The following is a 16,618-nucleotide window of genomic DNA, read 5'->3' as shown; positions in this document are numbered from 1 at the left end:
TACTGAAATTTTCTTTTGAAGGACTGTTCGGGACGAAGATGACGGTAAAGGAGATGTAGGAGATGATGACGACGAAGATGATGTGTCGTCCAAGAAGAAGAAGGGAAAGAAAGAAAAGAAAAAGAAAAAGGATGATGGAAGTATGGAGGATGTGGACGAGATTGAAAAAGGCGTGGAACAGTTGTCAATAGAGAAGGGCAAGAAGGACAAGAAACAAGCCAAGGTTTGTACTTTTCATGTTCTTATATACCTCTGTATTGCTCAAAGTTAATTTCTTGTTGGAGTGCGATTACTGTTTGATGGCACAAAGCTGCACAAGTCCCAAGTTGGGAGGTTGGGAGGGGAAAGGAGCAGGGTAACAGTTTTGTGGAAAAACAGGGAAATAAAAATTCAGAAAAAATACAGGGAAATGACTGGTCACGTCAAAATTAAGCTTTTGGTCTAAGACTGAACCCGAGCGGAGTGTTAGAGCGAGACGGATATTTGAAGCGGTCCGTTTCAAAACTCGTCTTATCCATCATAAGTGATTTTACAGGAAAAGCGAAAAACCTGTAATTTTTGTAATATAAGTCTCACTTGTTTAAATGTATCACGACGCGTTCAAGTCCAATGTCATAGGGTCGTCTTACTGAAGAATTATAAATATAATTAATAGAACGTCCATAAATTACATTTGTATTTTGGATAAGACGAGTTTTGGAGCACCCAAAAAATTCAAAATATATTACCTCACACAACTTATTTTTAAACAAGAAAAATGAAAGGATTGAGAATATAATCTTGTAATAAAACTCACCAGTACACTCATGCACCTTTTTGCTATAAGTGTAATGATATTCACAGATAAATTAAACACAGCAGTGTGATTTATCATATTTACATCCTATCCATAGTATTTGGAGAGAATTCTTCCTTTATAGGCTACACTGTACTCACAATAGAAGTAACTTGAACAATAAAACATCACTTTGTTGTTAATCAAACTCTCAAATCTGTTCCCTCCTCTTGAGGTCCATCACAAAGAACCTATGTTTCTTCAACAAGATTGTTTTCGTCTACAGAAATTATGAACAGATTCTTATAAAAAGAAAGCAACTCATTCCTATCCCAATCCATTCCAAAATGCTGTTCAAGCAAACTTTTTACGTCCTTTACTTTGGCGGGATTCAAGTTTACTCCTGGCAATAATTCAGGTGGCATTAGCATATCTCGCAGGCGTTTTCCCTTTTTCATTACGGATTTTCCTAAACCGATGTCTGAATTGTAATGAGGTTCTCCCCGTAAGGGTGACATTTCCCAGTGAGTCTTTGCTAATAACAAACCGCTTCGCTGAAGAAAATTCAAAGTGCCAAGATGCAGGCATTTTCATCATATTTTCAGAAACCATTTTCCAATTGTTCACCGAGCAGTCTCTGCCAAACATGAAGACTTCAGCATGTTTGCTAAAGATGTCTTCATATTCTGCTGGATTACAGATTATAGGGCATTTCCGTATCTCTCTCTCTCGACTTGAGCAAATACCCTGTCAGAGGGCAGAAATGAGTGGCCTGTCATAGGAAAGACCAATTCAGCACTTTCTATATTAGGTGGAGCTGTGTGTGTCAAGAAATATGAGCACATTGCAATCATTGTAGATTTGCGGTTCTGTCCTCCGAAGCCATCCGCACGAATTCATATAGTAGTGAAGTTTGACAAATCAGTTTATGATAATCGATGGTAAACTGCAGATGACGTTTCATTGGACCCCTTGTTGAATTCATGATCCATCCATGTGAATGTAAAAACATTCTCCTTTGTTAACTTGGCATGTGAGGTACCCTCCCAATGGTAAAATTATAGGTGTACAATTGGCGACTGTAATAGGCAATTCGATCTGGAACTTTTGGATTCACAAGATTCTTTTGGCAGTCAAATGAAAATATTGCCATGCTGTCCCTTTCTTCTTGGAGCTTTTTGAAAAAAGCTGCAGCCCTTAGTTTGTGCACTCTAAGTTCCAAGATTAAATCATTCTTCAGTGATACGTTTGAACTTTCAAGTTTAATTTTCTCCTTGAGCTCTATGCACTTTGAGCAAGCGTCAGTAACTGGTGTTCCGAATCCTATGCTGTAGCAACGCGTAAAAATTTCACAGAAGAACCACCGCTTCACCCTCACTTCTTCAGGTGATTTCTTGTTATACATTTTGTAAAACTTAGCGATGCTTAAATTTCCGGGTAGATAGTGTCTGACCGGTGACTTTCCGCAGCAATAGTGACTTTCACAACACTGCACACTTTCAATGAAACGTTCCAGGGAGTGCCTCTTTTCAGTGTACTCTGGTTTGATCCTAGCTCCTCCCCTCTTTTCTGTTGGAAGTTTCCCTGTCGTGAAGTGATTTCTGGCAATCCTCTGAACCCGATCTTTGCTGACATGCAATACATTCAAGAATGTCTTTTGGCAGAACTGAATGTGAAACTGTTCGGTATTAGCAAGTTTTATATACCTTCCACAACAAGAGCAATATTTTCGGTCATCTTAATACACTCTATTCACAGCACAAAACTGCATGAAGGACTAACACAGTTCAAGAGCAACTCAAAGAGTGGAAAGAATGGCATAAAACGTGGGTATATTGTAGCGTGAGTCACGTGCTGAAATTATCCATTCCTATTGGTTGATTGTATATGTCGAGTTTTGGAACGACGAGCGCCGTGGATAAGGCGAGTTGTGGAACAATAGCCTAAGTTTGGTGACAGATTTCTATGGGAAAAGGCGAGTTTTGGTGCTTAATTTTGTGTTAGAACTATCACAAACATCACCAAGAAGGCAATGCTACCTCTAACTCATTTTTTAAGAAAAATGGATAAGACGAGTTTTGGAACAGACCGCCTCATTTAGATGGTACGCGAGTCATACGCAGTGGGTTGTACTTTGAGAGAGTCAGGTAGAGTGATTGACCAGGTCTTTACTTTGATAGATAATAACTTTTCTCCGTTAAATTGTAATTGCTTTGTTCTAATTAAACCAGAACTTAAATAATAATAATAATAATAATAATAATAATAATAATAATAATAATAATAATAATAATAATAACTCCCTGTGGGTGGGGGAAGCAGAAGAAGAATTCACCCACAGTAGCTCCTGCCTGTCGTAAGAGGTGACTAAAAGGGGCGACCAAGGGATGATCAAATTAGAACCATGAAACTACTTGTGATTAGTACCACTATGCAGGGAACACCATGGGTCGCTTTTACTTGCGTGTAATACCACTATGTTGCATAGCAAATCGGTTTGTGATTAGTAGCAACCAAGAGCACGACGGCTTTTACAGCACCTGTAATTCGTAGCAGTAGTGGCGATTAGGGGGGGGCGAGGGGGGGTCTGTCGCCCCCCTACTTTGTGGAGAAAACTTCGCATTTGTATTCCAGTTTAGCTGGATGAAACAAGGAATTATAGGAATTATTAAAACAAGCAATTTGTACAAGTTTATCAGCTAATTATTTGCTTTAATTAATTAACAACGAAATTATTAGCGGAAATACGCAATACGCAACAAAGCCGTTCACGCGGTTAACCGATTTGTATAGCGCCAGTGGAGACTTTTTATGTGCTGTGAGGAAGGGTACGTGCGCATTCGTTAGTCTGGCAGTCTCTTTAGTGTCTGTTAGTTCTAAATGATTTTAATTATATAATCACGCCGTACGTCTGTTTAATTGTAATACATGTGTAATATTGAGGCGTATAGTTTCAAACACGACCAAGTCCATCTTTTTCACGTTCTGATGTTTTGACTTCCATGGATTCCTCTTTAGAAGATGAATACAGCGGGAACGAAAGTGGGTTTTAAATCTGGCCAGATCACATTTAAAATTGCAGCAAGGAATGAGGTTTCATATCAAAGTCGGCCAAGTCCCTGTTAACCCGCACGGGCCAATAATCCTGCGCTATCCAGTCGCGTGTTTTCTTCCGGTAATATGGCGGCCTGACATTTGTTCGAGTCGCATGTGGTGGTTTTGTTTGCGTGTATTTTAATAAATATTTTATAAATAATAAATATATACATAATTAATTGGTCATTGTTAATAGTATTCATATTTGCTGTGCAATAAAATGGAGGAAATTAATAAACGCCATACCAGAAAGCGGCAACGTGATCTTTCCACCTTGAAGCACATGAGGAAAAAACAGCTGAGATGAGTACAACCAACAACGTGTTGTTAGTGGTGATTTAATCAAGGCTCGGTGATATATTTCGAAGGTGCGATGGTATTGAATAGGTATAATATGAAGAATATACATTGAAGTAGCTACATGAATCCGTATATTTGCAAAATATACACTATTGAAATGTTAATTAGCCTCTACATTGGTTACAATGTTGGGTATTTTTACACGAACATAATGTTTAAAATAATAATCTTCAAAGATTTTTCACTAAATCGTATATCATTTTTAATCATATTTGTTCTAAATAAAGTCAAGATGAACACAGTTGGAAAATAGGCCTAATCTAGATTTCTTTTTTCTTTAGGTATTAGGCCAAATTTTCTAATATAAGTTTCAAAGATGGCCAAGTCCTCTTACGTAAGTTTCAAAGATGGCCAAGTCCCACAGTTAGTTTCAAACATGGTCAAGTCCAAATTTTAAATACATTTTTCAATTCATGTAATATATTTAGACTGTAAAAATTGTATGGTAATGAATCAGAAGCCTCTGCTAAGCAACATAAAGATTAAAGTGTCTGAATATATATGAATTAATAACCTAAACGAGTTTTTTGCTTCTCCTGAAAAAAACAGCTCAACGGACTTGGCCATGTTTGAAACTATACGCCTCTATTGTTCCTCTCGTGAAAGTTTTATTGTATAGTATTGAATCAAAATCTCAAATAAATATTATCAACACAGTTAAGTTGTTAAGCTGAGAATCTTTACCTCTCTGTCGAAATTCCATTTAGTAGCTTTCTTTTCCAGTTTTAATGTTTAACGTATATACACCCCCACCCCCACCCACGCTATATCCCATAAACTCGGGTACTTTGTTGTCTTTACATTTTTTGCCCCCCTACTTCTATTTCCCAATCGCCGCTACTGATTCGTAGCACTATATGAGCAACACCATGGGATGAGGGAACCCATGGTTCTGGCTTGTCTATGATTAGTACCTACTATATGAGGAACACCACGGGATAGTAAGAGTCCCTGTGGTTAGTACCCTTATGTGATGAACACCATAAGTTTGCGTTGCCTGTAAATGGTGCCGCAATGTGTGAAACAACGTAGGTCTGTAATACATGTGCGAATTTCATTACCTGTGAGTAGTACCTGTGGAATACCGCAAGTCTACGCTACTCTTGATTAGTAGCGCAACATGACAAATACCATGTTTTTACTTTCCTAGCGATAAGTACCATTGTGAGGGGCCGCTGACTTGGATTTTGGACCCCTTTCGACTACAAGTATCATCGATTCAGTATTGTGCTCTAGAAGCAGTCCCTTCGTCAGTAATATTATTGTTCTACGCCAGCTTCTGTGCTTGTGAGGCACTGTGGATCGGTTCCATTGATCGTTCTTAAATTCATATCCATCCATTCATTCATTCTTCGTCCTCACGTTTTGAATTGTGGTCAGTGTTTTTGGGCTTTTAATTTGTCACTTCATTTCGTCTCATTTCGTACCATTAGGGACCGATGACCTAGATGTTAGGCCCCTTTAAATAACAAGCATCATCGTCATGATCAATAATAATAAATAATAATACATTATAAATTAATTTACATTAATTTACTTAATGTTCCTTTAAAAATGCCCAGTCTTTTAAAAACTATATACAGTAAAACCTCGTTAATTCAAAGTCGTTGGGACTCAAAAATCGGACTTCGAATTACGTGGTTTCGAATTAACCGCCAATTCGCAATTCAGAAGTACCAACTCTTGCCGCGTTACAAAATGCCATGAAAAAAGAACAATTTCCAAAATGTATCCAAGAAGGTGCAGTTACAGTATTCAAATAATGCACTTGGATATCTCACTGGCAAACATAACCTCACGCAACGAAAGAAAGAAAAAAAAGCACGATTCAAAGACGAGGAGAAATCTATGCTGGCTCCCATGTGCAAGTGCTTTATTCATTGGATTGCTATACTATATGCATTTCAGATGCCTTGTATTTACACAGAAAGTACCTGATGCCCTTAAAATCGAACTTTCCTATGACTCTATCCTTGTATGATTTCCCGCCATGGCACTTCTCTCGTACTTCAGAAATGTAAACACTTGCCGCGTAACAAAGTATTCTAAGACCCATTAAAACATGCAATCACCTCGATTCACAGTTTATACTTTTCAAATGCCATGCCATTTCCGAAATGTGTCCAACAAGGTGCATTTACAATGTTTAAATAATGCACTTGGATAAATCACTGACAAACATAACCTCACGCAATGAAAGAAAAAATCACACAATTCGAAGACGAGGATAAATTATGCTGGTTCCCCTGTGCAAATGCATTATTTTTTTGGATTTCTGTACTGTTTGCATTTTTAGATGCTTTGTACTAGCATGGAAAGTGCCCGACGTCCTTAAAACGTTGTGGCTTATCGAACTTTCCTATGACGTGCAGATAAAGTTTCTTGCTTCCATGTGCATTGCAACGCACTACAATGACCTTTGTACGGTTCCCCGGCGGGCACTTTCTCCTTTAAAACCATAAAACCTTTTGGGCTCGCATTAAAATAAAGCAATGCAGTTTCGTCGGCAATGACAATATTGTTCGGTACCTGCAAATTTATTATATGAGCCACGTTTTTTCGTCAACTGTCGGCATCGCCATTGTTCGCGGATTCTGTTTTTCTGCACACTGCCTGTTGTGTGATATTACGGCATTCCTTAAAAGGTTGAATACAAAAGAATTCCGATTTCATTCAATTTAGCAATCATGAAGCGCACTGTAGACCCACCGAAGTGAGTGTAAGTGCGGAAAGCTACCCCTCCACGTTCCGGAACACGTGTTCTATTATGACACGGATAAATTTCGAGTTGAAATTACTCTGTAACATACTATTGTTTTAAACTGTAAAGGCAGTTTCGAATTAAAAGTCTGAATTTTGGTAATGGGGCCGACATTGTACTTCAAATTATGAATTATCCGTATTTCGAATTAAACAATTTAAATAACATGCAAAACTGTATCTCATGTTTCCGGGAACAAGAGCTTCTTCGAATTAGGCGGGATTTTGAATTAACCGATTTCGAATTATCGAGGTTCTACTGTATGTGCTAACTGTTAGGGATTGTCAGTAATTATTATGGATTTTGCCTCACTATTAAGGAGAAACTATTACAGAAAAGTGAAATTATCACAGAAAACATTCTAGGACTACAAAGAATGAAATATATCAGTGATGTGCACACTAGTTGACCAGCATATGTATTCGAATAACACTTCCATTTGCTACAGGAACTGGTGGGATCTTATTCCTGAGCTTCTGAACACTAACCCATATGTTTCTGTTATGAGTGTGTTTAGAAACTGGCGTGCTCACTTACGCTAATTACAGGAATAAGGTCCTTGATGAACGTAGGCATTAGTTTGAAGAGTGATTGACTGATGGCTCGGGGCGTCACTTTTATATATCATGTCCTTTAATACTTTGCTATTTTTCAAGCATCTTTGGTGTTTAAACTTCAGTGTACTGAGTTTCAAGACAAAATGTTAAGCGTTTCCCTTCATCACTAAAAACAAACAAAAAAACAAACGTTCTTCCACTATCACAGTTTATTCTGTTTGTCACTTTGTCTGAAACTATTCACTTTCTCATTCCTCCCCTTGGCTTGTAATAGTGCATCATTAAGCACATTATCTGACCTATGCAAGTTTCTTTTATCTATTTGAGTTTGCATTGGCAAATTGTCATGAGAAATTTGATCATTCACCCCTGAGTTCTGCATACTGTCACTATTCACTGCTAACCCTGGAACGGATAAACATCACATTTGCAATGTTATTCACCCTTTCTGTAGTGATAGCGTTGTACTGTGCAATGCAATGCACTCATTATTGCAAATCAGTAGAAATTGTATAAAATCGATTGAAATTCAATAAAATGATGTAGTTCTCAAAAAGCAGATGTTACAAGCTTCGATCCTATTGTAATTTTGGTTTCCGTAGTTCACTATTCTGAGCGCTGATTGTAAAACAAATGAGGCTTTGTTTTCGGTTTCATAGTTTTGGGTTGTGCAGTTTACGGGCGAGGTCTAGTCATGGTTGCTGGTTATTTGTATTAGATATATTGTTCTCTTATAGTATTTTGTGGTAAATGTGTATAATCAGGGTAAAATTTTCAACATTTTGCTGTTTTTTATATTTTAATACTGTTATTTTTTCACTGGTTTCCAGATGTTCAGTTTTGAAAAATGTTTCTTCTTTTGGCACTTTTTGCATTTTGTTTGAGTCTTACCCACTGAAACATGATTGGAAAACTATTTTTGTCAAATAAGTACAATGCCATTGATTTTCTGAGTAAAATATGAAATATATAATGATTACCTTTGTTTTTCATGTCTTAAATGTTTTTTTTTTTTTCCAATACATGACTAGCAGGAAAAAGGCTATCACTTAAGAGAAAAATGTTTTATCAGTTCTGGGGTTAAATTTTGCACATAACTGTCACTTTCTCTAACAAGGTCAGTATCTGATTCACTGTCTGAACTATTGTGATCAGTATCACAATCTCTGAAGTAGATTACTAGTCAAGTAATAGTAGTAACACTGCTATGAAATACATTTAGGTACTCTCCCAGCTGCCATGTTTTTTACTGAATTGTGTCATTTTGCCTTTGTCATTCTATGGACAGCAAAATTTTACAGAAGTGAACTATAGCATCTCTTTATAATCTCTCTTGAGTTTGAACCCCCACAGTCAGCAGCTCTGAATATGGTTTTCCATGGTTTCCCATTTTCACACCAGGCAAATGCTCAGGCTGTACCTTAATTACAGCCACGGCCTCTTCCTTCCCACCCTTAGGCTTTTCCTGTCCCATCGTTGCCATAAGATGCAATGTAAATCAACTTGCAAAAAATATATATTCTCTGACGAAGTACCGTATTTCCCGGCATAATCGTTGCACTTTTTATACCAAAATTTTCGAAAAAATAGTAGGGTGCGACCATTATATGAAGAATTTTTAATACCGGTATTTGTATTACTCAAAAAATTTATTTATAACTTAATTGTATTTGATACAAATTTAAGATGCACGTAATACTTGCGTTTATACATCAAAATAATTAAAATGTTTTAAAACAAAAGTCGTAATTATTCGCAACAATTCGGCGAACGTTTTTCCAACCTGAAAATAAAAATGAACGTATTAAGTTAATTGTCATTAGTTTGAGTATTAAAGTTAAAATATTACACTTGCAAAAAATTATCGCTTTGTTGTGAAATACGGTATAAAAAATTTATTCCAAATCTTCTGTGTCGCTATCGCAGGTTTCGGTATCTGATGTGCCGTCCTCGCCGCTGTTAATGCCAGTATCAGATTCTTCGTCTCTCTATCACACTGCTTCATCTTCGGATCCGTCTAGTGCATTCAAAATCCTAGTCCTTTTGAAGCTCTTGGAGACTAGTTCATGTGGTATAAGATCCCAACTCTTCATCACCCACGAGCATGACAAGTCCAAGGGTGGATGCCTAATCTTTCCAGCGGGCTTCAATTGCTGATCGCCGCTCATCATCCACTTGTTGTAAAATCGACGTAAGTGGTCTTTAAAGGGTTTATTAATACATACGTCTAGTGGCCGCAAAGCAGTTGTTAGGCCACCAGGAATGACTATTTGTCGTGTCTTTTTTTACTGAGAAGTTGCTTCACTTCGTTCACGAGGTGACCTCGGAAACTATCTAAAACAAGCTGAGCTGGTTGTTTTAGTGGTGCACCGGGTCTTCTATCCCACACAGTTTTAACCCAGTCCAGCATGAGTTCTACGTCCATCCAACCCTTTGGTGGCACTCGTACATGAATTCCACGGGGAAACTGTATATTCTTAGGCATCGTTTTCCTTTTCCGTGATCCTTTTAGCGCAATAGTGCTGTTGCGAGGCATATCAAAAAAGATTGGAGTCTGATCAGCATTACCGATTTGAGAAAGCAAGTGTGAAGTTTCCTTGTGCAAACGTATGACAAATCGGTGAAAATTTACAATCTTGTCCGTGTAATCAGCAGGCAAATTTTGGGTTAGTGTTGTTCTCCTTCGCACTGACAGATTGTAGATTCACAATTAAGTGGAAAATAAATAAATACTTAATTGTGAATCTATTGAAGTGCGATACGGACCATGAAGCTGATTTTATGTAATCCTGACAGATTGTGTCGTCGCATGAATCCCTTAATCCACCCACGATTCGCCTTAAACTGAGTTATGTTGTGTTTGCGCGCTACCTTCTGTCCCTTAATTTGTAACATTTCATATGATACACTGCAGTCATTGCTACGTATTTCATTGACGTACATAAACACTTCTTTGTCAAATATAGGAAAATTCCCTGTTTTAGGTCCTCCAAACGCGCGTCTAGAAGGGTTTGTGCTTTTTAGCTTGTTTTTTAATTTCCGCCAGTCACGCACCAAATTTTCACTCACTGAAAATTGTCTTTCTGCAGGTCTGTTCCCGTGCTCTTCAGCGAAGGCAATTATGCTTAGCTTGAAGCCCGCAGAATAGTTTCTATATTTACCCATAATCGCTTATAAATGCTTCACACGTTAATGTTTTGCAATATAAATGACTTTCCTTAATTGTTCACTATTAAAACAAATTATTTCTACAAACACCCCAAACACAAATTAAAAACTTAAATTCTCACACACACATGTCTACAGTAATCACGTCAGTCACAAACAAATAAATGCATCTGTGATCTGTCCATTCCAGAGCAGCCAATACTGTTAGGCAGCAAGGAAGCATGCGGCAATTTGTTATCAGTTGAGCTCGTTGGTTGCGACACACTAGTGCGCTTGCGCAAAGCTCACAAACCAGAGCACGGACGTCTTCATACATCGCTCTAGCTAGCGCGGTGTAGATCTACTGTAGTTGACCGTGTTCCGAGTCGTCAGGAGCAAACATTCATTTTTTCAATTTCTTTTAAACATACGGTAATTAGGTTAATATTTCTTCCCAGTTATTGATGATTTTACAGTACATTACTGACGAGTTTATAAAATAAAACTTTAATTCCATTGCATAATAATTATCTTGACTGCTTGGGTAAAAGTTTTCATCCCATGCTCGAACACTTATGACGTAGTAGTAAGATAAGAGTCTAGCGATGACAACTGAGACATCGTAAATAATTTAGCTGACCGTGAGCTGAATAATTCCGTGGAAATCTGCGTTATCGTCTTGGATTTCACTTCGTGCACAATAACGCAGGAGCCGGCCCCATGGTGTAGGGGTAGCGTGCCTGCCTCTTACACGGAGGCCCCGGGTTCAATTCACGGCCGGGTCAGGGAATTTGACCTGTATCTGAGGGCTGGTTCGAGGTCCACTCAACCTACGTGATTACAATTGAGGAGCTATCTGACAGTGAGATGGTGGCCCCGGTCTAGAGAGCCAAGAATAACGGCCGTGAGGATTCATCGTGCTGACCACATGGCACCTCGTAATCTGCAGGCCTTCGGGCTGAGCAGCGGTCGCTTGCTAGGCCAAAGTCCTTCGCGACTGTTGCGCCGGGGGGCGGGTGGTTGTAATAACGCAGAATTCTATCAGACCTCTTGTCTGCTAGAAGACAAGTGTGTGTTGGTACCGGTATTTCCTGGCAACGCCGATAAGCGATAACTTACAGCCTTACGTATTTCAAATGAGAACTCATAATAAGTAGGTGGTGAATAAATTGTACACTGTCTCGCGACCACGTTGTCAAACTGCCGATAGCCTACCGGTAAGCCATGCGTCGTACATATACTGGTATTATTTCCCTATACGTTGTGCAATATCTCTCAAATGTGACTGTGTTGCCAAATTGCCCATAAACCATACACGTATTTAAATTGCGCATTCATGTGCAACTTACATTGCAGTTCCATTTACCTTTTAACCAGATTGGTGAACAAAATTTGGACGTGCGATGGATGCGATTAAATGTTAAAAGTCCAATTTTTGTTTTGAAAATAAAGGATGCGACGATTATGCGGTGGCGACGATTATGCTGGGAAATACAGTAGTCACACTTTTATTGGATGTTGATTATTTTGACACTGGCATTGCAGAAATGGAAAGTATGGTGAATCTTTTGACCTTTGGCAGTTCTACGGTTAAGGATCCAGAGATAGTTCATTGATGGCGAACAGTGACTAAATGATTCCACAGTCACAACCTGGCAGAATAAGCCATCCCCATTTGTGGAGAGAATAATTTCATGTTTCTTGTATAGTTCAAGATACTCCATTGGCATTTTGTTAGATGGACTGAGTGGTGTGTCACTAATGGAAAATTACAATTCACTCGGCTTAACAGCAGTGCGTCATTCAGGTACTTAGTATTATCCTCTTAGTGGAGAACCATTCTTAGTACTCTACTCGGTCCTGTACTTCATTAGGACATTGGGCACAGATTTTTATGTTATTGTTTGATTAAATCCTGCCATCATTGTTTTGGCCTGCCAGTCAGTCATTGATCTTGAGGTGACAGATAGTAGGTGTTCCACTTCATCCCATCATATCATCATTACCATGCTTGTTTTATGGCTGGGAAAACTCTTTGACTTAGTCTCTCCTAGAGCAAAGCATCTTGGATCTGTTGTTCTTTGGGTAGTCTGTGTGAATTGGATTTTCTGTGTGTTTTATTTTCTTTAAATTTTTGTTCTTTTTTTTTCCAGAAGGCAGCAAGGGCTGCAGCTGAATCGAGTGATGAAGAGGAGGTGAAGCGATCTGCTAAGGCTTCAGCGGGAAAGAAGAAAAGTGCCTTTGAAGCATTAGCAGACAAAGATGACGACGGTGAGGATGAAGAAGCCTTCGTAAAGCCAAATAAATCATCGAACAAGATGAAAAAGGGTGGGTTTGCACTGCTGGCAGTGGAAGATGATGTCGGGGACTCGGATTCGGATGGTGGGAAAGTTATTCCTATGGACTCGGAAGATGAAGGAAAGACTTCAAAGAAAGCGTCCAGTAAAAAGACTGTTGTTAGGAGTGATAGTTTAGAAGACGATAACGAAGTAAATAACAGTGAACGGACAAAAGAGGACAAAAGTATAGGTGGGGGTAAGAAAGGAAAGAAAAGTAAGAAGAAGAAGCAAGATGAAGATGACGAGGACATAGAAAAAATGTTAGCTGAGTTAGAAATGGAATATTCGGGTGTGAAAAAGGAGGAACCAACACCAGAGGAAAAATCTAAAGGTGGTGAGGACAGTGCGAAAACAGACTCTAAGAAGAAAAGTAAAAAAAAGGGGGGGAAAGGGGATAGTATAGATATCTTAGAAGAAGTGCGAGAATTCAGAGCGGAGGCAGATGGTGAAACAGTGGATGATGATGAAACGGAAGGAAGTACTATGAAAACTGCAGCGCAAAAGAAGAAGGAGAAGAAGGAAAGGGAAAAGCAAAAGAAACTGGAACAAAAAAAGAAGGTTGGTATTGTGATTTCATATATTCCATGGTAGGTGGTACGCACAGCTATATCGTTCAGTCTGGAAGAAGACACTTCACTGCTGGTAACTGTGTATCTTCTTCTGTTCTGACTGTTCCTTGTGCAAAGGATTGGATCTCTTCCTCTTTCTCTTCTGATTGGTATTAAGAGGACAAAAGAGAACACACTTGCAACTACAAGTGAGTTGTTGCCCAGTTGTACTTTTCTTCTCATGACCCAAGTCATCGTAAGTGACCTTTTCTCCTCCAGTTGCCTCACACAACCCCACTACTGGAGCCAGTTCATGTGCACAGTTTGTCATTAAGTTCATAATTAACTATGCCTTTATCACCTCATTCGAAGTGCCCTCCTGACATTGACCACCTGTTTGTTTCAGCAATCATTCTTGCTATTTTCATGTCTGTTTCTTCTGGGCTATGAATAACTTATCCCAAATCCCAGCTTTCACTCTATACTGGTATGTTGGTCTCAAACAATTTATGTATAATTTTGTGAGAACTCGCTTCTTTCTTACAGAATTCAGTTGACTGGAACTACAAGTTCACTGCATTATCTTTGCTACACCTAGATTTAATTTCACATACATCTTTGTAGAATACACAAATTGACTACTTGAAATGATATAGCTGTTCTTACTGCACCTCTTTTCAAGTTCGTGGATAGCTTTCAACACAGTCTGCCTTTAAGATCAAGTCCATCCAACTGAATTCCCACTTTTTGTTTTATGCCTTTCAGAAAATGATTCATGTAAACTAAGAACAATAAGGGTAAGAAATTACAGCCCTGTTTAACCTCTGTAACTACATTGAACCAGGAACTAGTTCTGTCATCAATTTTCACTGCATCCTGACTGTCACCATAAATACTTTTGATTGTCTGGGCTAACCTTCACCGAACGAATGGCTGCACGGTTTGGGTCAAGTAGCATTGAGCTTGCATTCGGGAAATGGTGGGTTCAAACCTCACTGCTGGCAGCCCTGAAGATGGTTTTCCGTGGTTTCCTATTTTCACACCAGGCAAATGCTGGGGCTATATTTTGATCAAGGCCAGGGTCAATTCCTTCCTGCTCCTACCCCCTTCCTCTCCCATCATCTCCATAAGAACTATCTCTGTCGGCGCGACGTAAAGCAAATTTGTAAAAAAAATTAGGCTACTCTTTCCTTGACCTCCATAACCCTTCACTATGGAAACATATTTTCCTTTGGTGCTCTGTTATACAGTTTCTCTGGATCCGCAGAATACTAGCAAAACTATCTATTCCTCTCATATTTTTCAGTAACTTGTTATACTGAAAATCCGATCCTGCCAGCTCCACTGTGGTCTGAAACTGCATTGCTTTTCATCCTGTTTACTCTTCCACTATTGATCACACTATCATCATCATCCTTTAACTGTCTCCAGTCGCCCTGGTGCGGTACAAGAGCGCTCTCCATCTTTGTCTATCCAGGTACATTTTTTCCTTCTCGACTTGGTGCCTGTTCCTTCCAGGTCCTGTATTACTTGACTGATCCATCGTTTCCTTGGTCTGCCTCTAGGTCTTTTGCCTTCCTTTTCTAGCCATTTTCTTTCTGTTCTCATTTGATCATAGTGACTGCTTTACTTGTGTATTATGAAGGATCTCTTCATTCCAGATCTTAATTCTTCCTGTTTTCTGTAGCATTGAGATCAGGAATTTCATTTCTGCACCTGTCTTTAATGTTGATCGTACAGGTTTCAAGGCATATGTAGTTACTGGCACAAATTATACCTGATAAAGGTACTTGAAGGTATTTGGTTATCCCATGGAAGACACTTAACTCGGTGATAAAATTGTGCTCCTTTTTTGACTCTGTTAGTGATGTCGGCAGAGGACTTTGCGTCACTGGTTGCAATACTACCAAGATATTGAAAATGGTTAACGTTTTCTAGTTTTTCACTGTCCAGTTGGATGTTAACCTGTAGGCCTCGCCTGCTGACTGGCATCACGGATGTTTTTGTGTGGCTAATTTTTAGGCCAAAGTGCTTAAACGGCTGGTTCCAAGTACTTAATTTCTATTGAACTTCTTCTCCTGTTCCTCCTCAAATCACCACATCATCTATGAAGATTAATGCTCTGAAGTCCTCATTAGTTTCAATCTTCACTCTCTTCTTTCCTTCGTCCATCACCATATTCAACAGGAGAGACGACAAAGTGCTGCCCTGTTGCACTCCTTTATTTGTAGTGAACCAGTTAGAACAACCATCTCCTGTCTGGATACAGCTCTGGCAGTGGCTGTAAATATTTTTTACCTTGGTAAGATATAGGCCTACTGGCACGTTCCTTCTTTCCAGACATTCCCATATTTTGTCTCATGGCAAGCTGTCATATGCCTTTTCTTTATCCAGGAAGATAAAGATGATATCTATTCCCTTCTCCCAGTGTTTTTCCATTATCAACTTAACAGCGAAGATCACACCCTCTTTTTTGAAAATGCTTTTGAACACTGCTTCGAATACTGATCAAATAAAATAACTTCATAGTTGTTGCAATGTCTCGCATTGTAGGTGTAGAGTCAAAGGTTCCACCTTCACAGTACTAAAAGAATTATGTTTAATTAACAATTAACAAGTGTCAGGGCATCTATTGTGCTTCTTTTTGGACATCAGCTGAAAATACTTGTAAGATGAGTAAAATAGACAAGGTCACAAATACACATTAAAATACGATTCAGGTTACCAAATACGTCAAGTTAAAATGCATGATAAAATTTGAAGAATGTTCTTAAAAGTGCTGGAACTCAATAGATTTTTAGTTCTGTTGAAATGAAGATAAAACTTTTGAACACACGTAATAGTTCCATTAAAAATCGATGATCTAGCTCTTCTTATGTTGGCATCAGCTGTAACACACATATCGAGCCTCACCTTTCTGGGGCAGACGAGGGCGAATATTCAACTACGGCACAACCTTTCTCTGTGTGTGCGCTTACAGTCAAATATTCCGCCTGCTTCATAACCTCTTAACTAAGAATTATCAACAACACATC

General features: G+C 38.8%; 1 protein-coding gene across 3 annotated transcripts in view; it reads left to right on the top strand.

The window, feature by feature from the left end:
* Positions 1–16,618, top strand: part of eIF5B (eukaryotic translation initiation factor 5B) — a 501,408-nt gene that overhangs the window by 27,908 nt on the left and 456,882 nt on the right. For all 3 annotated transcript variants that reach the window (XM_067136000.2, XM_068225162.1, XM_067136001.2), the window contains exons 3-4: positions 22–223; positions 12,850–13,593. In XM_067136000.2, the coding sequence (XP_066992101.2) occupies positions 22–223; positions 12,850–13,593 (946 nt within the window). The remainder of the gene's footprint in view (positions 1–21; positions 224–12,849; positions 13,594–16,618) is intronic.

This window comes from Anabrus simplex, chromosome 1 (genome assembly GCF_040414725.1).
Source record: "Anabrus simplex isolate iqAnaSimp1 chromosome 1, ASM4041472v1, whole genome shotgun sequence".
NCBI lineage: Eukaryota > Metazoa > Arthropoda > Insecta > Orthoptera > Tettigoniidae > Anabrus > Anabrus simplex.
The sequence above is the reverse complement of the archived record's forward strand: the minus strand, read 5'-3'. Positions and strand labels throughout refer to the sequence as shown.